Below are 23,335 nucleotides of genomic sequence, written 5' to 3'. Positions count from 1 at the left end.
GGCGGGCCACCAGGAAATGTGCCCCAGTGGTTGAGAGCATGAGAGAGTGTGAGGAGGCGACACTGACTCGGGGGTTTCTAGCTTGAAGGATTGAGGAGAAGGACTGTGAGGTAGGGAACCCAGGAGTCACAGCAGCGTTGAGGGTAGGGGTCAAGGGTTTAGGATGTCCAATAGGCAATCAGTAATTTTAGTCTGGATCAGGCATGAGGTATTGGGACCGTGGGAATGTGGAGTTGAAAGTAATTGCCACAGAGCTGGTAGCTGATGGTGTGGGAAATGAAACAGCTACCCAGGGAGAGTACGTGAATTACAAAAAGAAGAGCAAGAACCACAGGGCTGTGGAAAATTCTACAAGCTTGTGAGTTTTGTCGGGTGTGCCTCAACCCTAAGGTAGCTCTCTTGGTCTGTAATTCTCAATATTTAGGGACTGGTAGAGGGAATCCAATAAGGAAAGGAGAAAGACGGGAGACAGTGATGTTTCAGAGGAGGCTTAAGGTGTCCTGGGACCCCTGGGTGACTCAGCCCAGGGCTTAGGAGCTTGTGTGCGGGGCAGCAGGTGAGTAGGGCACACAGGATTTCTTCCCCAGGTATGGGTGGCATTCCCCTTTGGCTTTTAGCTGTCCTGGGCTTGCACCAGACAGGCAGAATTGCACCCACTTTGGGGACACCGCATGGGTATTCCAGGCCAAGCTGGGGGCAGCGGGCAGCAGGTCCAGAGGAGGGGGGTGTGGAGGGAGGAGGTCCACTGCCATTCTTGGTATGGTTCTCTCTCCAGGAGCAGAGCTGCATCTGGCCTCACTCTGGGCAGCTTATAAGGCCTGGTGTGAGTTTTGTTTATGCAAGTGCAGCATAAAAGGAACAAATCCGCCAGCACCAGGGTTGTTGCCACTGGAACCCTTTTGCATACATTTTTCAAATGATAATTCACTCTACCCAACCCCCTTCCCCACCCCCCTAGGCCGATTTATTGAAAAAACCACCTTATATGGTAATATTGCTAACACACCGTCAGCTGGCCTTTTTAGGGACTCTGTTTAAAGAAGATCCGCCTCTGGGGTTTTATATTGCTCTGGTATTTCTGCCAAAGACACACCAGCCCTCAGTCACTGGGAGAAGGACCTGTTACACCCTCGGTGAGTACTGTGCAGCTTCTGCCGTCTCTTCCTTTCTGGGGCTGCCTGGCCCCCTGGGTGCAGGAGGCGTCTCCAGATTGGCCTGGCTTCCGTGACGCTGGCCCAGGTCACACGTCAAGGCCCTCGGTGGGCAGCGGTGCCTCCAAGCACATTGCTGCCTTCCAGGAAAAGTCATTTCTGGCTAGGCGGCATCCTGGGGCAGGGGCGGCGTGGAACCATGCTCCCGGCCCTCCTAACTGGGTGGCAGGTGGGATGTAACACCTGCCGCCTCTACTCGCCTTGCTCACCAGGGCCAGCGCAGATCTACACCCTCGTGTTCTTAGTTGTGGCTCAGAATGTCTGGGAGGCTGTCTTAGGGGAGCAGATGCTTTTCAGAAAAATGACTTCTTCTCAGAGTATTTGAATCAAAGCCAACGACGGTCCCAGTGTCTGTGAGATGTCTGCGTTAGGCATGGGAGTGCATTTTCTTCGGTCCTCCTGTGGCTCTCACTATCCTCTGATTCATGCTTGGCTGAGGTGAACGGAGAATTTTCTCAGTCCTTGAAGGCTCCAGGGTCATTGGGGGATGCAGAAAGTCAGGAGGGGAGTGCGGGCAAGTGTTCTGTGGCATCACGTGTCTTTAGGGCTGGAGGAACATAGGAGCCACCTAATTCATTCTCTGAGGAGGACACTGAGGCCTAGAGAAGTTAAGCAACTTGTCCAAAAAATTCACACCCAGCCATGAAACCACCCACCAATGCCATTGTCCACCCCTCCCCACAACATGCGCACAAATAATTAAGAGGAAAATGAGACCAAGGGACCGTTTCCACTTTGGTGATCAGAGTCTGCTAACATGTCTTCACCACTGAGGCAGGTTGGTGCAGTGCTGCAGGCCTCGGAGGCAGACTACCGGCTCCCAAAGTTACTGAGTGACCTCAATTTCTTCACCTGTAAAATGGGAGTAATGGTAATACTGTCTACTTGGCAGTGCTGTTGTGAGGACTGAATGAGATAGTACCTGTTATCAAGTGCTCAGTCAGCGCTGTTAGGGCTTGGCCCCTAGTGCGCAAACTTTAGGAATCACCTGCAGGGTTTATTAAAACACAGATTGCTCTTCATCCCACCCCAGATTCTGACTCAGTAGGCTGGGGCGGGGCCTGCTAATTTGCATTCCCAATAAGCTCCCAGGTGATGCTGAGGCTGCTGGCCTGGGACCACACTTTGCACAGGGAGGCTCTAAGCCCTTGCTTTCATTACTCGAGTGGGTTAGCCCTTGGGCTGAAAGGAGAGCCTCCTGTGGTGGAGATGAACGGGTGCTGGAGAAACTGCAGTGAGTGGAGAGACTCTACGTGCCAGGCCTGGGAAAGCAAGATGGGCAGGATGACATTGAGCATGACCTTGAGGCAAGATTTCTTTCCTCCTTCCCTTTGTTCATTCCACCAACATTTATTGAGCACTTATGTGCCGGACACTGTCCCTGTTCCTTAGGGACTCCTTAGGGGGTCTAGCCACAAATTACAAGCAAGCAGCTGAGGAAGGTTTAGAAAGTCTCCCAGCAGAGACATTCCAGGAGAGCCTGGCTCCACAGTGAAACCCTTCTTCCCAGGGCAGCGCGGGCTGGAAGGCTCCGCTCCAGGCTGACAGCCCTAACCCTGTCCTCAGCTCCCTCCCTTCTCACTTGGTTCCGCTTCCAAAACGGCAGATTTAAATCCACCCCAAGTGCTGCAGAATGGCGTTGTTGACAGCTGTAAGTCACTGTGTGGCTTGTCTCAACTGCTGGGAAACAAAGTCCAATACTCTTTTCGTGTGTGGGGAACTCAGTGAGAGACACAAGTGTTCACTGAAAAGCCAGACTGGCTTGACCTATCAATCACACGAGAGAGGGATGCTGAGGGGACCCTGGAGGGAGACAGTCCCGGAGGTGCAGCTTTGCCTCTGGCCACTTTGTAGCTTTCAAAGTTGCTTTCCCCTCAAGGTGGACCACCTGCTAGAACGGGGAAGCACAGCTGCTTGCTGACCAGTGTGTGAGAGAAAACTGTCCCTGTGTGGTTCTAAATCAGGCCCATGTGACCAAGCTGTCATAAGACTGGACTGTGGGGACTCGGGGATCCCAGGAGCAGAGCAGACCAGGTCTGGGAGGGGGCCACTCAGGTGGTGGGATTGTCTGACTAATGTAACAATTTGAGCACTAACTATCTGCTAACCACCAAGATGGGTGCAGGGGCTGTAACGTAAATCTAGACGCAGTCCTGGCCTTGGAGGGCTCAGAGGCTCAGAGACAGAAAAGAACACAGACCCTTTTATTTTAGGGCTTTTGCTGCCAACAGCTCTAGAGAGACACAGAGGCAGAAGCCAAAACACCAAACATGGAGAAGTCATGCCAGTTTCACCAAGGTGGTGAGGAAGGTGCAGGCTTGGGCTCTGGCACCTGTCCTGGGCTGGCGCCAGCCCTGCCTCTTCCTGCTGAGAGACCTGGGCTAAGTCCTTTCACTTCTCTGAGGCTTGGTTTCCAAATCTGTAAATGGAAATAAAAATATCTTCCCTCAGAGCCTTCATGAGTATTAAATAGACAATATGTGTGAAGAACCCTCAATTTTTTTAAATTAAAAATACATTTTTACCAAAAATGGAAACACAGAACACTGCTGTGTTTCACCTAGCAAAGCAGCACGTGCCTTTTCCATTGCATTAAATATTCTGCTCTCTCCATCAGATGGAGGTTTCTGGCAATTAGTTTACAAGCCAATTTATTTATTATTCAATAACTTTTTTTGACATTCAAGTTGTTTTTGATTTTGGCTATTTTAAACAAAGCTGTGATAACCTGGCTCTTGGCCAAATATTTGCACTCACCCATGAGTGGTTCCCAAGGATAAATTCCTAGAAGCGCCCTTGTGGAGTCAAAGAATATTTACGTCTTATATCAAAAGATATATACAGTCATGTGCTGCATAATGATGTTTCTGTCAATGACAGATGGAATATACAACGGTGGTTCCGTAAGATTAGTCCCATATAGCCTAGGCATGTAGTAGGCTGTACCATCTAGGTTTGTGGAAGTGCACTCTGTGATGTTCACCAACAAAATCACCTAATGACGCATTTCTCGGAACGTATCCTCGTCGTTAAGAGATGCATAACTGTACATTATATACAAGATATGTGTATATATATATATACACACACCCATATATGCTTTTTAAGGCTTTTGATTAGAAATTTTCAAATTCCTCTTCTGAAAAGTAGTTCAATTTGACATATGTCAGCAGTGAAGGTGAGCCCACTTCCCTACACGTTTTCCAGGAAGGGTGGCCCCAAGAACCGGGCACAGTACTCCAGCCAGAGGTGGGGTTAGCTTTTATCCCAGCCACAGCACCCTGTTGACTGTCGACAAGACTCCAGGTCCTGCTCACAGATGCAGAACAAGAGCTTTCACAGTGTGGCTAGTTACACTCACGTGCAGAACCTCATATTTATCCCATTAAATTTAATCTTATTGGATTCAGCTTATTTTCTCTGCTTTTTGAGATCTCTTTGGATTTTGATTCTTCCATCCAACATATTTAATATTAATCTCTCCCCTAGATCTGCTTTATCTGAAAATTTGATCAGCATGTGCTCTATATTTTCATCCAATTCATTTATAAAATCACCACATGAGAAAGGACCAAGAGTGGATCCCTGAGGCATACTGCTGCCTCCAGGTTGACCTTGACCATCAATCAAGACCATTCAGTGACAGTAACTAAGGCAGCTGTAAATATGCCTAATTGATTTATTGTTCAGCCCACATAGCTTTATCAATGAGGATATCACAGGGGACCTTGTGAGATGCCACGTTCAAGTTTGGCTCAATGTCTCCTGCATTCCCAGCCCAGTGGTCCCGGGGAAAAGGGAGGGCTGTTAACATTTGTTCTGACAATATTTGTTCTTGGTAAACCATTACTGATTATAAGAAATCACTGCTTCTTTAATAATGCCTCCTGGAAAGCTGCCTAACTTGCATATCCAAGATTATCTGAGGTTTTATAAATCTGCCTTCTTTCCCTTTTTGAACACTGGTACATTTGCCCATTTCCAGTCTGCTGACATCTCTCTACTTCTCCATTCTTTCAATATGGTAGGAGGTTGGGGATCTTCTCTGCAACCCAGAAACTGTTCAGACCCAGAGACAATATTTTTTTGAGCAGCTATGTGCTTTCCTTTTGTCTCCATCTCATCTCAGACTTTGATTTCCTCTAACCAATGTTTGTTCTACCTTTGTTGTTCTGAAAATCCTTCTCCTTGACATCCATTGATTCCTTCCCTTGTCCATTTTGATAACAAACATTTAAGAGCCCGCTCTGTGACAGATATTGTGTTAGGCACACTGGAGAATGGCTGGGGCACAAGACAGACCCAGCTCCTGCCTTTACAGAGCGACGGATGAGCCGGGATCTGCAGAGTTGATCATTGCTCAGGCAAGTTCAAGGTACTGTAGGGAGCAAAGAAGAGAGGCCACTAACTGAGACCAGTAGCCAGAGAGGCCTCACAAAAATGCAGTGTTGACACAGGACTGACAGGTGATAGGAGTTAGACTAGCAAACAGGTAGGGGGAAGGGTGTTCCAGACTTTGTGTCTAAAGATCCAGAAGGGAGAGGAGACGACACAGGTCAGAGAAAAAGAAGAAACTCCACATAGCCAGAGTGAGAAGACCAAGAGGGGGCAAGAGGGAAGATGAGCCTGGAGACACAGGCAGGGCTAGACCCTGCTGGGCCCTGTGGGCCGAGTTAGAGAGTTGGGACTTGATCTCCATGGCCGGGGAGTCACGAGGATCAAAAAGGACAGAAGCAGAACTAGACTCACGAAGTCATAGCAGGCATCTCCCCTAGCATGCACCCTGCTTTGAACATAACAGGGAAGGGCTTCCTTTTAGCCTTAAAAATTTTGTTCACAAGCTTCTGCTCCTCTCTACTTAGCTTTTCTGACCTCACATTCACATGCTCATGGCTCTATCTCCTCTTTGCTTTGATCTTGGTCTTCGTTGTCCATCTTCAGTGTAAGACTATTGAGGGGCTAAGGTCACAGATTTCCATAGCAGCTATCGCTTTCCCCCCCTGTGGTCACACATTCTGAACGAAGCTTCAGTGGGCCTTCCTCCTCTGCAGCCACCTTCTCTTCCCAAGCCTCGTGCCTCTCTTCTCCAGACTTCTGAAGGTCGGCCTTCCCGACCCCTCAGCCAGGACTTTTCCCACTTCCACTTTGTCCCACCTGGGGCTTCCCAGGCTAGGAGGCAGTCTGCTCACCATCTCCCGAGCTTCTGTTGCTTCTCCTTTATCACCAAGTGCCAAGAATTTGTCAGATGTTGTCTTTTAACCAAAAAGAAAGAAAACCTGCAACAGATGTTGGAAAAATTCATTCCCTCATCACTTTGCAGCCATCCAAATTCAGATATCAGCGTTGGTGGAGGCTTCTGTTTCCTCCGTCTGAAGCGGCAGGGGGCAGTGAATCCCACCCATCGTGAATTCTCTTGCTTTCCTCTCTCCTCTCAGGCTGCCCCTTCCTCCTCAAGGGGCTTCTACCCTTTGGATTGTACATTTCATGGATAACTACTGCAATTTTTTTTCCTTAATGATATGTTATGTTACTGATTTTAATTATAAACTATACGTGAATACAGTCTCCTTGTGAAAATTTAAAACGTAACAGCTACAACCTGGCACCTCCTCTCCCAGTCTCCTTCCCACCTCCAGAGGTAATCATGTGATCAGTCTTAGACTTTTTTTTCTAGAACTTTTTGCTATGTGTTCATATCCACTAATAGAAAGTGATGGAAAATACACGATATTGATATTTTTGCTTTAAAAAGAACTCACATAAATGGTTTTATGCTGTACATTCTATTCTGCAACTTGCTTTGTTCACCCAGGAGAATAGTTTAGAAACCTATGCATGTTAGTCCATATAGATCTGCCTGGCTCTTCTCTTAACTTCCGTACAGTATCCCCTAACCTGGACCTTTGGGTAGTGCCAAATTGTGTGTTTGTGTGTTTCTCTAGGTAAAGAGTGCCAGTTTTCCCACATCCTTGCAAACCCGTATCATAAAACTTTGAATCTTAACCCTACGATGGGTGAAAATGGTCTTATTTCGTTTGCACTTCTCTGATAACGAGGGAGGCTGAGCATCTTTTCATATAGTTGTTGGGTATTTGTAGTCCTTTCCTGTCAATTATCTATTCATCTAGTCTTTGTTTTTCTTTTGGGCTGTTTACTTCTTTCTTATCGATTTGTAAGAGTTCTTTATATATAGTAAATAACAATCCTTTGTCATGTATATTGCAGTTTTTTCAACTCCCTTCCTAACCTTCAAGTCTTTTAGAGATTCTCTCCATTGGATTAAAGCTTTGTAGCCACTTCAGGTCTTTAAGAGGCAGGTCACGGGCCGCCTGGTGGTGTAGTGGTTAAGTTCACGCACTCTGATTCGGCGGCCCAGAGTTCGTGGGTTCGGATACAGGGTGCAGCCCGACGCATCGCTTATCCAGCCATGCTGTGGCGACATCCCATATAAAGTAGAGAAAGATAGGCACAGATGTTAGCCCAGGGCCAATCTTCCTCAGCAAAAAGAGGAGGATTGGCAACAGATGTTAGCTCAGGGCTAATCTTCCTCACACACAAAAAAAGAGGCAGGTGGATTAATTTGCTGGAGCTGCCATAACAAAGTACCACAGACTGGGTGGCTGAAACAACAGAAATTTATTTCTCACGGTTCTGGAGGCTAGAAGTCCAAGATCAAGGTATTGGCAGGGTTGGTTTTTTCTGAGACCACTCTCCTTGGCTTGTAGATGGCCATCTTCTTGCTGTGTCTTCACATGGTCTTCCCTCTGTCTCTACGTCCTAATTTCCTCTTCTTATAAAGTCACCCATCCTATTGGGTTAGTCATATTGGACACCAGTCATGTTGGATTAATGACCTCATTTTACCTTACTTACCTCTCTACACACCCTATCCCCAAATACAGTCACACTCTGAGGTGCTGGGAGTTAGGACTTCAACATGGGAATTTGTGGGGACACAATTCATCCTATAACAGCAGGGTGAAGGTCAGAAGCCCAACTACCAGAGAGAGGGAGGCCAGGTCCACGCCTGTCCCTCCTGGAACTGGGCTCTGGTTGCTGATGGGGTCAGGTCCCAAAGCCAAGAGGACTGTCTCTGACATGATTTTGACAAGTGGATGACTACTTCTCTTCTCCCTCACCCCCAAGGTGCTCCAGCCCCCGGTTCACTTGACCACACTCACCATGTGTGAAGAGGAGACCACTGCGCTCGTGTGTGACAATGGCTCTGGCCTGTGCAAGGCAGGCTTCGCAGGAGATGATGCCCCCCGGGCTGTCTTCCCCTCCATTGTGGGCCGCCCTCGCCACCAGGTGTGTGCTCATCTAGAGTAAGGCTTTGAGGCTTTGAGCCACTAGGAGTAAGCGCTGCATCGTGGAGACTATGCTGGGCTGTATGGTGCTCACGTGTTTGTGTGTGCGTGTGTGTGAATATGAGTGTGTGTGTGTGTGATTATGAATGTGTGTGTGTGTTGGGGGTGGGGGACTCTCTTCCAAGTAAATAATAGAGCAAGACTCTTTAAATAGAAATATCCAAGACCAAAACCAACATCCATCAGGCCTGCAATGATGGTATTATGTTTCGCTTAAGTCCTTGGGGTTGCGAGGTTTGGAAGAAACCTTTTTGAAATATAGCAATTAAACAAGCCCGTTGCCTTTTAGAAATTTATACTCCATGAAGATACACACACAAATAATTTGAGATTACAGGCTGGAATAGAGGCTAAATATTTCACCAGGAGAGCACAAAGAAGGGAGAGATTGAATCTGAATGGAGGGACTAGGGAAGGGAAGACTTCATAGAAAAGGGGATAACTGAGCATAAGGAGGATCTCAGCAGGTGGAGAGAAGACCATGAACAAAGGCTCTTGGAGGAGGGCAAGTACAAGTCCCCTGTGTGTGTATAAAGTAAGGGAAGGGGAAGAAGTGTATAGATAGGTCTTGTTCTCTCTCAGAAAATGACATTGTCTTAGGAGGAAGAAGAGAGACAAGTCCACGAGAAATCTTCCACCTTGCCTCCCGTCACTGCCATATTCATCAGTATCTGCCCCATCCTTGTCTCCTGCTGTCCTGTTTCCAGGGGAAGAAGGACGTTTTTCCTATTTTCATCCTTCTTCAGAGACCCTCCAATGCTTGAATCCCTCTAAGAGGAGCCTTGGCCAATTCACGTCTCTCTCCTTCTCTTTTGCGTTGCAGGGTGTAATGGTGGGAATGGGCCAGAAAGACAGCTATGTGGGGGATGAGGCTCAGAGCAAGCGAGGGATCCTAACTCTCAAGTACCCCATTGAACACGGCATCATCACCAACTGGGATGACATGGAGAAGGTATCGGTGGACTCTCCTTTAACGTGCTCATTTTAATGATAATACATCATCAGGACACTGTCATCTCCCAGGCAACTGTGCCCTGTCAACTCTTCCTCTAAAATGTTTCTCACATCCTTCTTTCCTTCCTGTCCATCTCATGGCCATTCTCCAGCCTAGGCTGCCAAGATCTCTCGCTGGCCTATTGCAATGACTTCCTGACTGATTTGTCTCCTGCCTCATTCATCCAATTAATTCTCTATGCTGCTGCAAAGCTTACCTTTCCAAAAACAGATCAGATCATGTCACTCACCTCCTCAGGAATCTTCAGTAGCTCCTGCTAACCAACAGTGGGTTCCTAACTCCTTATCTGGCATCTGAGGACCTGGTCCTGCCTAATTCCCAGCTTTGTCCTTTCATGCAGCTTTCACTCCAGCCCAGTGCTTATCCCCTCTTTAGAATGCTGACGCTGTCTTGAGAGAGGCAAATAGCCTTCTCTCCTTTTTATTTTCCCTGTCATGACCTCAGCTAGGTGCACTGATGCTATATTATTACGATGATTCTCTAATGAAAATTTTAAGTAGGAATCTCTAGGGGTTTCTAAAAGCTTTTTTTTTTCTGCATAAGAAAATACAAGGGGGGGTCAATTTTTAAATGATAGTTTGTGATAAACAAAATCATGTGTGAAAAATGTTAATAGAGCCTTTCTAATATTCTTTTGATAAATTCTACTGACAGTTGTCTGAGAATGCTTGTTTTTGCAATTCTTGTTTCTGCCTTTTGAAATGTAATAGAGGGCTTATTGAGCAGACTGCCACTGGGAATAAAGAAGGTAGATTTGAAATCTGTAATCCACATAGACTTTTCTCTAAATCCTAGATTCAGTTACTCTGGACGTGAGATAAATAGATAAAATACAATAGCTTCCGCGTCACTCAGTGGAGCGGTTAAGAGCACAGACACTGACTGGAGTCAGTGGCAGAGAGACCTGAGTTCAAATCCTTCCCTCTAGGCCTCAGTTTCCTCATTTGTGGAGATAAAATACTTTCTTCATTAGGTGGCTTTGGAGATTGAATTAGGTAAATACTTAGTATAATCCCAAGGCATGGACCATACTTAATGCTCAATAAATGGCATATATCATTCATATGTATCTAACAATATCCAATTTGAAAACACAACAGATGAAATATTTTATTCACAGTAGTAACAATATGTGAACTCTTTAAAGAAACCCCTAAAAATATATTCTGTGCCTTAAAAGAAAAACTGAATGGGTAAAGCTGTCAGATCCTCTCAAATTAGTTTGTCGGCTCATTGCCATTCCAATAAAAAATCCACAATTTTTTAATTTGTATATATTTAAGGAGTACAAAGTGATGATCTGATACATATATACATTGTGTAACAGTCACCACATTCAAGCTGATTAAGATATCTATCACCTCACATAGTTCCCTTTTGTTTTTTTCTTGTAGTGAAACCACTTAGGATCTACTCTCTTGCAAATTTCAAGTATACAGTACAGTATGGTCACCTGTCATCACCATGCTATACACTAGATCTCCAGAATTTATTTGTCCTGCATAACTAAAATTTTGTATCCTTTGAGCAACATCTCCCCTTTTCCCCCTCCCCCCAGCTCCTGGTAACTACCATTCTCCTCTCTGCTTCTCTGAGTTTGCCCAAAAAAAAAAAAAAATCACAATTTTAATTATGCAAAATAATCATCAAGTATGTTTGGAGAAATAAATAAGGCAAAAATTATGAAAACAAAATGAATAAGAAAAATTATGAGAGGAGACTTGTCATATCCAAATATTAAAATATAATATAGAGTTATAAAAATTAAAACAATTGGATATCAGCACAAATGGAAAGAGGAAATACATGATAAATGCAACTTCTAACACCATAGGAGAGAAAAGGATTATTCCATGAATTATTCCAGGACAATGGATTAGTTATTTGGGGGCTGGGAAATCTTTGTTTACTGCCCTTACCTCATAGTATTTTCACTAAACACATATCAATTGAATATAAAAGTTAAATATAAAAATTCAAATAATAAAAAAATACAATATAGTAAGTGTGAGTATTCATCAAATTTATGGTGAAAAAAGTCAGATAAAAAGAATGACAAGTTTGACTTCTTAAAAACCATTACTTCCAGTATGTGAAAAATAAAACCAAAGTTAACAGGCAAAGGGCAACTGCAAAAAATATTCACAACAAGTGCAATGAAGGATTAATATAAACAGCTAATGCAAGCTGATAATTAAAAATACAAAGTCTCCAACAGACAAAAGAACAAAGGACATGAATAGATAATTTGCCAAATAGAAAGTGTAAAAAGTTACCAGTCAGAAAAAGTTTAAACTCATTTGAAACAAATTTAAAAAGTCAAAGTAAACCAATTAGGTATTATTCTTACCTATCAAATTATTTCCTATTTGAAGAGTGAGAACATTGAATGCAAGTAAGGTGAGGTAGAACAGATACTTTCTTATCCTGGAGTAAATTAGCCTCTTTGTTGGTAACAGAAATCAAGGTCTTCCAATTGCTGTGCGTTTTAGCTCAGTAATTCCACTTTTAGAATTCTTTTCTTTGGAAAACACCCTGAATAAAAATAAAATGTAATATACTCAAAAATAGCTACCATAGAATTATTTATAAACAAAAATCGAAGATACCTGAATAGTAACATGATTAAATATATGAAGGTATATGATGGAATGTTGTGTAAGTATTAAAAATAAATGTTTTTTCAATTTACTAAAAATAAATATTTATTATTGAATATTTAACAAATAAATAACATAAAACAAATTTCAACATAAAAGTATAATAATAGTATAATAACAAATAAATAAAAGTATATGAAATAAATAAATGCTAATAATAATAAATTTGAAAATACATAAAGGTGAAATATTAGGAAGAAGAAAAAAGCCAAAATGTTAATTATAGGTGATAGAAATATAAGAGATTTTTATTCCTCTTAACAGTATTTTTTCTCATTTTAAAATTATCAACGTTAACTTTTAAAGTATTTTTTAAAACCCCCAAAAATGAAATAAAATGAAGTTTAGATGCTTGGGCCCAACACCCAAAGATTCTGACACCTGGGGCTGGGATACAGCCTCGGAACCTGCACCTATAACAATTATCCCAGGTGGTTCTGATACAAGGCGTCTTGGGCCCACATTTGAAGAAATGCTGGCATCACCTCATAAACACTAATTGCCATCTCTTTCTCATCTCCTGTGAAACTTGCACAGTCCAGTGCCTCTGCTCGTGCCTTTTCCTCTGCTCAGATGCCCATCTCAGCCTCTGGAGACCCTCCTTTGCCTTCAGAGCCCACTCAAATCCCCCAGAAAGTGAACTTGCCTGCCTCTTCCTTCACTTAAAAAGTGGACGTGTCTTTGTATTTTGTCTTTTTGCCTGTCTTCCTCCCCTCCAGACATTAACACTAAGATCTAGGAGCCATATCTGATTCATATCTGCCCTTATCACACTTAGCACCATCGCAGCACAAAGCCGGAGATTCATAAATACATGGGCACAATGGAATCAAATGACCCTATGCCCCCACTCTGAGGAGATCAAAACTGTATGTCCCTGCCACTCTTTGCCCAATCCCTCTGAAATAAAGACTCCTGTTTGGTCATCCTGGATCGCTGAAGAGGGAACTGGACACAGAGGGAAGAAATAAGTTCCTCTAAAGCAGTGGTTCTCCACCAGGGCAATTTTGCCTCCCAGGGGACATTTGGCAATGTCTGGAGATATTTTTGCTTGTCACAGCGGAGAGGTGCTACTGGCATCTAGTGGGTGGAGGCCAGGGGTGCTGCTAAACATCCTGTAATGCACAGGTCAGCTCCCCACAACAAAGAATTATCCAACCTCAAATGTCAAAGTGCTGAGGTCAAGAAACCCCGCTCTAAGGCGTCAGCCTGGTCAACAATAAACAGTGAAAGTTCAAGCGTATTTGTCAGGTTCCCAGCAGAAGACAGTATATTCTCAGCTGGGGTTTTGAAATTAATTTAAGGAAGGACTACTTACAGAAGTGTGAGCAGGGTTAAGGCAACTGGGAAGTGATGTTGAGGCACCCAAGTACTAGCAACAGAGGGAAGCTCTTACATCCCTAAGGTGGAAGCTAGGGGGTAGGGGGGCTGGGGAATGTCACTAGAGCTCAGTGAGAGCAGGAGCCCTGGAAGAGGGGCCACCCAACAGGAGCTGCGCTCATGGAGGGCCACACCACTGCCCGGAGAAATACCCTCACCTCTCTCCTTCCTCCTACTCTCCAACCTCTTGCTGTATCTTCATCAGCCACACATAACCAGAAGCCAGAAGCCAGGAACACTGAGAGATGCAATGGGTCTAGCCTCCCAGGGCACAAACCAGGGGAGAGAGGGGAGAAGAGGAAAGAAGAAGGAAGGTCTGATGGAAATAATCAGCACACTATGCATATTGGCTTCAGATCTTAGTCCTGTCTGGGGCCATGTTGAGAAGGAATATAACCTCTAAATGTCAATCAGAAATTCCCAGGGCTGACACGTCTCCTCTCCAGATCCAGCCCATCCTGCGAACATTGTGCCATATTCCCCCAGTATGTACATGTCAATTGGAATTTTCCAGACCATTGGGAGTCTGCTGGGCTCATTTGACTTTTGTCTCAACCAGATCTGGCACCACTCCTTCTACAATGAGCTGCGGGTAGCACCTGAGGAGCACCCCACTTTGCTCACGGAGGCTCCCCTAAATCCCAAGGCCAACAGGGAGAAGATGACTCAGGTAACAGGCCAGGAAGACTTTAGAATGGCACAAGAACGCAACGTGGATGCTTGGCCAGATCTTTCTTTCATTCACGCATCAATGCAACAGAATTTTTTGAGGACCTGTTATGTGCATAGTCCATGCCAGGTCCTATGGGAGGTGGGAGTGGGGAGTGGGGCACAGCCCCTGCCCTTAATAAGATTACAAACCATCCTATGGGCCAAGAAGTGCTGTGAATGTTGCCAGACAATCCTTTATTCTGCATTGTCCTTTCAGATCATGTTTGAAACCTTCAATGTCCCTGCCATGTATGTCGCCATTCAAGCTGTGCTTTCCCTCTATGCTTCTGGCCGCACAACAGGTGAGTAGCCCTGTAATCCGTTCCCTTTCTGACTTCAGGGGGAGGTAGGGAGAAGCTGGGATCCTGCAGAGTCTCCTGCTCAGAAGAATCAAATGGACAGCCAAAGTCCAGGGAAAACCTCGCTTAGGGATGACAGAAGGGAATGCCTATGTAGAATGCAGACGCAAGTCTGCCCGGTACAGCTGGAAAGAGTTTACATGAACAAACCATGACTAGTACATCCAGCAAGGGCCGTTTCCCTCACAGTGGTCAGTCCCCGAGCTTATACACGCTTTCCAACGATATTGGAATGTTTCTGCTCATGAAGCATCAATGACAGAAACTGTGATGGTGGATGTGTAAGTATGTGGCCTTGATATAGAAAGGTGCTCAAAGAAACAGGGGGAACTTCAAAATAAAGTGATTTTTTATTTTTTGTGAGGAAGACTAGCCCTGAGCTAACATCCGATGCCAGTCCTCCTCTTTTTGCTGAGGAAGATTGGCCCTGGCCTAACATCTGTGCCCATCTTCCTCTACTTTATATGGGACGCTGCCACAGCATGACTTGACAAGCAGTGCGTCAGTGTGCGCCCGGGATCCGAACCTGCGAACCCTGGGCCACTGAAGCGGAGTGCACGCACTTAACCACTGGGCCACTGGGCCAGCCCCAAAATAAAGTGATTTTTAATAAGGACTTGAGAGCTTCCGTGAACTTACTTCAAACATTCAATCATTCATGTATTCATTGATTTACCCATTCATTCATTCATCAGATATTTTCCATTACTCCCGACCACGTGCCACATACTGCACCAGGCCGTGGGCACACACTGACTAACAAGACTGACCCTGCCATTACGGAAATAAGAGTCTAGTGGGGGAGAGACAAGATAATTTCACTGCAGGTGATAAGGAAGGTGATGGGGAAATATAGGGTATATGCAGTTTTGTATCCTGCACTTTGCACTTGATTTTATGTTGTAAACATCATGTTTAACGGCCACATGGTAGTCATTTACTTATTAATATAAATTATTAATATAAATTATTAATAATTTATTTATCATTTCTCTATTGCTGGAACTTAAGGTTGCCTTCAATTTTTATTTTTTATTATAAAATATGCTGAGATCAACATCCTTATACAAGAGTAAGCTACTGGTCTCTGGATATTTATTTTGCCTCTGGCCCTTACTGAACCAGCTTGTTAGCTCCAATCATTCCTCAGTTGATTCTCTTGTGTCTTCCAGGTATACAACCATTATCATCTGCAAATAACGACAATTCTGTTTCCTTTTGATAATAATACCCCTTATTTCTATTTTCTGTCTTATTGCATTGGCTAGAACATTCAGGACAATATTAAATAATGATAATACAATAACAATATTAGTGTTTCACCATCAATTTTGATGTGGCTGTTAGATCGGGAAAGATTTCTTATCATGTTGAGAAAGCTCATTTCCCTTCGTGGTTTACTAAAAGTTTTATCAGTAGAGGACATTAATTTGTTTCTTATTGGCTGGTTTTTATAGTCCTTTCCAGATCTAATATTCTAAATGCATATGCATATGTGTTAATTTGATGCCTGAACGATGTGTAAACTATCCAGTCTCACTTAAAGAATGTGCAGTCTAGATGCAAATTGACAAGCATGCATTATTGTAAAAGCGTTTCAAGGAATATAAGACGAGAAGACATTATACTTGCTTCCAGCAGCCTACGGTCTCATTTGGGAGAATAAACTGATGTACACAAAAATTGATGTATACAAAAAATATGATTCTCACAGTGGGTGAATTTTCTTAGCTGCTAAAGATAAATGTGGTTGAAGACCATTTGGTAAGGGGTCCTAGAAAGAGATAGATGAAAGACAATAAAGGTTTTCATAGATCCTATCCCCTCTGTCCGTAGGCATCGTCCTGGATTCAGGGGATGGCGTCACCCACAATGTCCCCATCTATGAGGGCTACGCACTGCCCCATGCCATCATGCGCCTTGACCTGGCTGGCCGCGACCTCACGGACTACCTCATGAAGATCCTCACAGAGAGAGGCTATTCCTTTGTGACCACAGGTATCCGGCCCCTGTCCTGATTCTGACAAGCTCAGAGCCAAACCTGATCTAGGATCAGAAGTTCTCAGGACTGATGAGACGTCTGTGGCCCCGTGTCCTCAGACTCTCTTGAGATAGATGGGGAAACCTTAGGCTGGGGCTGGGCTGCTGGACAAGACCAGATAGTCAAGGCGGCCTTATTTAAGGAGGAAGATGCCCGACCGACACCCTGGGGAGGGGGACAAGACTTAGTTCTACTTATCCTAAGCAGCACTCAGCTGAGCCCTCCTTTAAGTGCCCCAGGGACCTGCTACCTCTGTCCATGTCCATGCCAGGATTAGAGCTAGTTTTCACAGGGGTGAATGGTAGTAAAAATCTGGTGATGCATTTCATTACCTAGGGGTGTTTATGGTTTGTCTGAGGACAGATGGAATAAATAAGGTCTGAATTTCTAAGGGGAAAGTGTCATGCCTCAATGACCCCCCTGGGCAAGAGGAGTTTTTGGGTAGAGGCATTCCTAGATTCTGTGACATATAACATAGAAGCCTACATCTAGACCAGAAATGCAGCCTCCAAGGCCCTCAGGAAGGCCTGAGCTTTGCAAGGGCAGAGTGAAGGCAGCAAGGAGAAGAGCCCATGTGAAATTTTGTTTGGAAATCAAGATTTTAAACTCTTTCACTTTAGAAAGATCAATGAAAACATTAACATTCATCCCAAGACTAAATCCAAAGTAGAAATAAGAAGGAGCTTTTCATGGAGATCAAAATGGGACAACCAAACTAACAGAACTGAGTATTGACCTTCTGTCATTTCGACTTCTTCCAGCCGAGCGAGAAATCGTGCGTGACATCAAGGAGAAGCTGTGCTATGTGGCCCTGGATTTTGAGAATGAGATGGCCACAGCAGCCTCCTCTTCCTCCCTGGAGAAGAGCTATGAGCTGCCAGACGGGCAGGTCATCACAATTGGCAACGAGCGCTTCCGCTGCCCCGAGACCCTCTTCCAGCCTTCCTTCATTGGTGAAGTGCTGTCCCTGGTCCCTGCCAATCGGGAGGGCAGGGCGGGGGGGTGTGAGGGATGGAAAGAGAAACACCAGGAGTCATGCACACTTTCTTTACTGTTTATACATGGCCCATATTTTTTCCAGGAAGGGCAAAAATTTTAAAACAATACAAATAGATAAAATCTAATTTCAAGTAAAAGGGTAAGGAAATCAAGACAAAGAAAAAGCAGGGTAGGGAATATAACTTGAAACTAAAAATGAGGTTAATACACAAAACACTTCTTGGATCACTCAACATTTAGGTCAGGGGGGCCAAAACCTATAGTAGTAAAGAGGATGGTTTTGGGGGTCAGATCTGGTTTTAAGTCCTGATTCTGCCCCTTTAAGCCCTGTCACCTTGGACAAGTTACCTTCTTAAAACCTCGGTTTTCTCATCTATAAAATGGAAATAATGAAAATACCTAATAGATAGGGTTGCAACAAGGATTAAATAAGATAATATTTAATACAAGAACAAATACTTTCTTGAGGAATGTATAAGAAGAGATGGGCCTGTAGGCAAATATTGATATACAGGGTAGTGGTAAACAGCAAATAACTGGACAAAGTGCTACAAACCTAGGAAATCATTGACGTCTCCTTAGAGAAGGTGAACACATGAACAGAACCTTGAAAAATGAGTATCATTTTATGGTATCTGGGGACGGAAGTAGTAGAGAGTACGGAATGGCATGCAAAGCAGATGGAATGGTATGTGCAAAGGCCTGGAGGCGTGAAAGTTCATGTTCTATTTGGGACCCGATGGGAGAGTTCTGTGTGTGTGTGTGTTTGCACAGAGGGGAAATTGGAGAGTTGCTCAACCACACAAAGAGCATGTGTTAATCATATCAGCAATGGAGATGCCCTGGAAGTTTTTAGGCAGCAGTGCAGCAAAGCCAGGTCTGAGTTTTAGGAAGATTCCTATCTACAGTCTGGAATTATGTCACATGGAAAAAAGACTAGAGGTGGGGAAGGCCAGGTAGGCGGGCATGAGCTGGTTTGGCATGCAGGGCCTTTCACTGTGGAAGATCTTGGTGCCAGGCTAAGGTAGCTACTTACCAACATGTAGGCAATGGGGAACTGTCAAAGATGACATGGGGATATCTATACAATGGACTATTAGTTGGCAATAAAAGAGAATGAAGTACTGACACATGCTATAACGTGGATGAATATGCTTGCAAACATTATGCTAAATGAAAGGAGCCAGACACAAGAGGCCACATATTGTATGATTCCACTTATATGAAACGTCCAGAGGAGGCACATCTACAGAGACAGAAAGTAGATTAGTGGCTGCCTAGGGCTGGGGAAGTGGTGAAGGGGAAAAGGGGAGTGTCTGCTAATGGGTGTGGGGTTTCTTCTTGGGGTGTTAAAAATGTTCTAAAATTAGATTGTAGTGATGGTTGCACAACTCTGTGAATATACGAAAAAGTACTGAACTGTACACTTTAAAAGGGTGAATATTATGGTACGAGAATTATGTCTCCATAAAGCTATGAGAAAAGATGATATGATGAAAGTGTTCCTTTAGAAATATACCTTAGGCAACAGTGTGAAAGACCAGTCAGAACACGGTGAAACTAAAGGCAGAGTGAAGACCGGGTAGAGGGTCTGATCTTGCAATCCATTTGGGAAGTCATTAGGGGTCTGAACAAGGGTAGGTGCAACCACAGAAGGATCACTGAGGAGCTGCGGGTGTGGGTATTTATGAAGTGATGGATGTTCACTGTGATCTCTACCAGGTATGGAGTCTGCTGGAATTCATGAAACAACCTACAATTCCATCATGAAGTGTGACATCGACATCCGTAAGGACTTATATGCCAACAACGTCCTCTCTGGGGGTACCACCATGTACCCTGGCATTGCCGACAGGATGCAGAAGGAGATCACAGCCCTAGCCCCCAGCACCATGAAGATCAAGGTAGGTCTTACCCCAGTTTTCTCCATCCTGTTTTTTGTACAAAGCACTGTCTACTTGGGAGATGCTCGGAGTCAGGCTGCCAGGCCTGTAGCTTGGTGTCTCCTGGGTTCAGCATCACCCTGGTCTGGGAGAGATATCATCTCAGGGGATTATCTTCCTTGGGCACTGCTGGGCTGGAGACACATTTAGCACACTCTCAAACATAATCACACGGATGCCGTACGAGGAGGGGGTGAAGGAACTTGGGATGAAGAGAATACTGAGGAGGCTGAGGAGGAAATCAGGAGGAGGGAATTAGAGGGGAAGAAAAGAATGAGGCAACACTACAGCATCTTTAAACTTTAAAAAGGACTCGGTGTTACCCCAGAGGAGGGCAAAAGTTCCAAAGAGGGAATGTTTGGCCATGGGGCAGGCTGCTGGTTCAAACTCACAGGACATATCTCGATTCCTGGACAGCCTCTGATCTGCCCTCTTGTCTTGGCCACAGCCCTCGCCATGCTGCTTCTCATCAGGGTTTCTCACTTTGTAGGCCTCAGAAAATGGAAGCCCATCTGTCTTACGGCTTCTCCCCAGCCTCTGGTGCCCAAGCAATCACACAGACCCTTTCAGAGCTTCTAGAAACTTTGCCACTAGCAGGTTTAGAAAAAGAGTTAGGAATAGAATAGAGATAACAAATAGGTTAAAAGTTACAAAGTCTCACGACAAAGTTGGTCTCTGGGGAGCAGGTCTGATCTGAGGAAGTGTATTCTCTCTGTAGTTTCCTAAGAACCTTCTTCACAAAGGAAGGCTGCCCCAGGCCTTCCTCCTGCCTACCAAATGGTGCTCAGCACAAGGAAGCAGAGTGGGCCCCCAGGAAACAGGTGAGATCCTGTGTGCTCTTCCCCTCACTCGGAGCCGCTGGAGCAGCCATGCTTCCTGAGGCCTACCTTATGGGGGCATTGTGCCAGGCCAGGAGCAGGGGCTTTTTACCAGGACCTTGTGCAGCCTAGCCTCACCCCCAGATTCTAGTTCAATAGGTCTGAGGTGTCCCCATCACCTACATTGATAACCGAACACGAGTGATTTGATGCATAGTTGTGAGTTATCAGCCACTGCCCTGAGTTGAACAACATGTGTCAGTCTTCAAGGAGTTTAGGATCTAATTAGTGGACATAACCAATGGAAGGGCAACTTAAATAAGACAAGAGGAGGGGAAAGGGCACTCCAGGCAGGGGAACTAGAGTGAGCAAAGGTGCCCAGGGGTGAGTGTGCATGTACGAACCCCCCCGGCCAAATTAGACAGCAGGGTTTGCAAAGAGGAATTGAAGGAGATGAGGCAAGCCTTAAGGATATGGAAGAAGAGATGTGGGGTGGGGGTGGGGCTGAGATTTAGGACCTCCAGCCCAAGACAAGCCAGAGTTTTCTCACAACTAGAACTGCCTAGCAATAAAATCTGTCTCCTTTTTAGTGGCTGTGCTGGTCCTTGAGGTATCTATCCAAGGAGTGTCTGAGTGACTTTTGTCTGCATGAATAATAAGATAACTTCTAAGGACCCTTCTATTCTGCAATCCCATGATCTCTGCAATTTAGAAAATATGTAGAGAGATTCTAAGGAGACAAAAAAATCAATTTAGTGTCTAATTTGTTCTAGCACTAAATTCTTACACTCTTCAGAAACTGGGAAATTAGTTGAAGAGTCACAGTCCTTCTGGATCCACTTTTAGGTGGAGCTCACAGTTGTTTGACGTGACAACCAATTTCTAAAGGCTAAGCTCAGGACTCCCAGTGGCAAGGATGAACAATGTATGTAGGAATTCGAGAACGTCTCAGATACAAGTGGCTGCTGACAGGTGAAGCTCAAGACAAGATCTGAGTAGACTGGCTTAGACTCCGGACTGAAGGGAGCCCAGCCCAATCTGCCCATGCATCCAAACTTCAGGCAAGAACAGAACAGCGCTCCCTCTATAGATGTCTGTATTGGTCAGCTATCACTGACTAGCAAGCAACTATGACATCTCAAGGCAGATAATAAGTATTTATTGCTTGTGCATCCGCAAGTCAGCTGATCTAGGTCAGGCTTGGCTCAGCAGCTCCGCAGGTCCAGCCAGCTCAGGTAAGGTCCACATCTCTCATTAGGGGGCCCAGGCTGAAGGGCCAGCAGCTCCTCAAGGGGAGCTCTTCTCATGAAGATGGCCGAGGCACAAGAGAGCATGCCCAACTGCATGCCTGAAGCACATTCCAAGCCCCTGCTTGTGTCATGTCTGCTAACATCCCATCGGCCAAAGCAAATAGAGGGTCCAGCCCAAAGTCACAGGGTGGAACAGTGCACTCTTCCCCCGGAGGGGCAGGGCCTAGGAGGAGGGAGAGTAAAGATTTGAGCAATAATCTAATCTACCACAAGATTTACCCTGTTTGTTTCTGACCATGAAGGCTGCCCTTCTCTGGGGCAGCCTGGCAGTGTGGTGAGATGATTCTGGACCACCTTCCCTATTCCCTGGGGACTGACCATGATTTGCCACACTTGCTCTTTGCAGATTATTGCTCCCCCAGAGCGGAAGTACTCAGTCTGGATCGGAGGCTCCATCCTGGCCTCTCTCTCCACCTTCCAGCAGATGTGGATCAGCAAGCCGGAGTATGATGAGGCAGGGCCCTCCATTGTCCACAGGAAGTGCTTCTAAAGTCAGAACAGATTCTCTGGGGACCTCCTTGAGACTGCTCTGCTACCAATCATGAAACATTAAAACCTACAAGCCTTACTTCTCTGTGTGGGGCTCATTTTTGTCCTGGGCTGTGTCTCACACACAATGCTAAGGGCTTTTCACACATTTTTTCTAATCCACACAATGACCCTGTGAAGTAGGTACTATTATTATCCCCATATTACAGATGAGGAGATTGAGGATCAGAGATGTTAAGGACTTGCTGGAGATCACACAGAACCAAGATTAAAATCCAAATGTATCTGACTCTAAAGCTAGGACTCCTACTATACCACCTTGTTTCCTTTTCCTTGACCATGAGTAACAATGAAGGCTAGATGATTCTTGGGAGGGCTAAGAAACAAGGGCTTCCAGAGATATAAGGGCGATACACACAGAAAAGGAACAGAAGGAGAAATACAGGCTTTTGGATGTGACACAGAGGTAGTTCAAACACAGTGTTGTTTGAACGTAGGTGAAAGAAGGTCATAGTGGGCTTAAAATCTCTATGAGGTCCTTTGTCATTGAGGATTATGTTATATTTTGCCCCAAAACTAATCAAGAAAGGAACAAGCACCCTTAAGAAGAATATTTTCTCTCCCTCCCTCCCTCCGCTCTTCCTCCTCCTCCCCACCCTCTTTTTCCTCCTCCTTCCTCCTCCTCCTTTCTCTCTCTCTGTCATGATTTGCTTCCCACTCCCTGTCCTTGGTCAATTCTGTTTAATTTCACAAGTATTTACTAACTTTTTGGCATCTAGAATTGCTGGGTAAGGCCCCATGGGATTTATGTACCCCACAAAGGTGCTTCCTGCCCATCTAGGTCTCATCATATAAAGGGGGAGACAGACATATACCTACAAGACAATGATTTGAGGTGAAATAGAAGAACTCATGAAGTACTATGAGAAAATAGGGGATAATAATGATAGTAACATTTACTGAGTGTTTACAATATCCTAGGCACTAGGTTAAGAGCTTTTTGTGGATTTCCTCATTTAATCCTCACCACAA

General features: G+C 44.9%; 1 protein-coding gene across 1 annotated transcript; it reads left to right on the top strand.

The window, feature by feature from the left end:
* The first annotated feature begins 1,062 nt into the window (after positions 1-1,062).
* ACTG2 (actin gamma 2, smooth muscle) lies at positions 1,063-22,382 on the top strand. Its single transcript, XM_058550918.1, has 9 exons — positions 1,063-1,133; positions 8,358-8,519; positions 9,402-9,530; positions 14,193-14,303; positions 14,562-14,646; positions 16,540-16,701; positions 17,506-17,697; positions 19,466-19,647; positions 22,161-22,382. Exons 2-9 carry the CDS (start codon positions 8,394-8,396, stop codon positions 22,302-22,304), a joined length of 1,131 nt encoding a protein of 376 aa, XP_058406901.1. The 5' UTR covers positions 1,063-1,133; positions 8,358-8,393; the 3' UTR covers positions 22,305-22,382.
* The last annotated feature ends 953 nt before the right edge of the window (positions 22,383-23,335 follow it).

This window comes from Diceros bicornis, chromosome 12 (assembly GCF_020826845.1).
Source record: "Diceros bicornis minor isolate mBicDic1 chromosome 12, mDicBic1.mat.cur, whole genome shotgun sequence".
In the NCBI taxonomy this organism is placed as follows: domain Eukaryota; kingdom Metazoa; phylum Chordata; class Mammalia; order Perissodactyla; family Rhinocerotidae; genus Diceros; species Diceros bicornis.
The sequence above is the reverse complement of the archived record's forward strand: the minus strand, read 5'-3'. Positions and strand labels throughout refer to the sequence as shown.

Coding starts and splice junctions, on each gene's coding strand:
- ACTG2 (XM_058550918.1), top strand. CDS start 8,394: ATGTGTGAAGAGGAGACCACTGCGCTCGTGTGTGACAATGGCTCTGGC. Junction 14,647..16,539: donor TGCTTCTGGCCGCACAACAG/GTGAGTAGCCCT, acceptor CTCTGTCCGTAG/GCATCGTCCTGGATTCAGGG. Junction 16,702..17,505: donor CTATTCCTTTGTGACCACAG/GTATCCGGCCCC, acceptor GACTTCTTCCAG/CCGAGCGAGAAATCGTGCGT.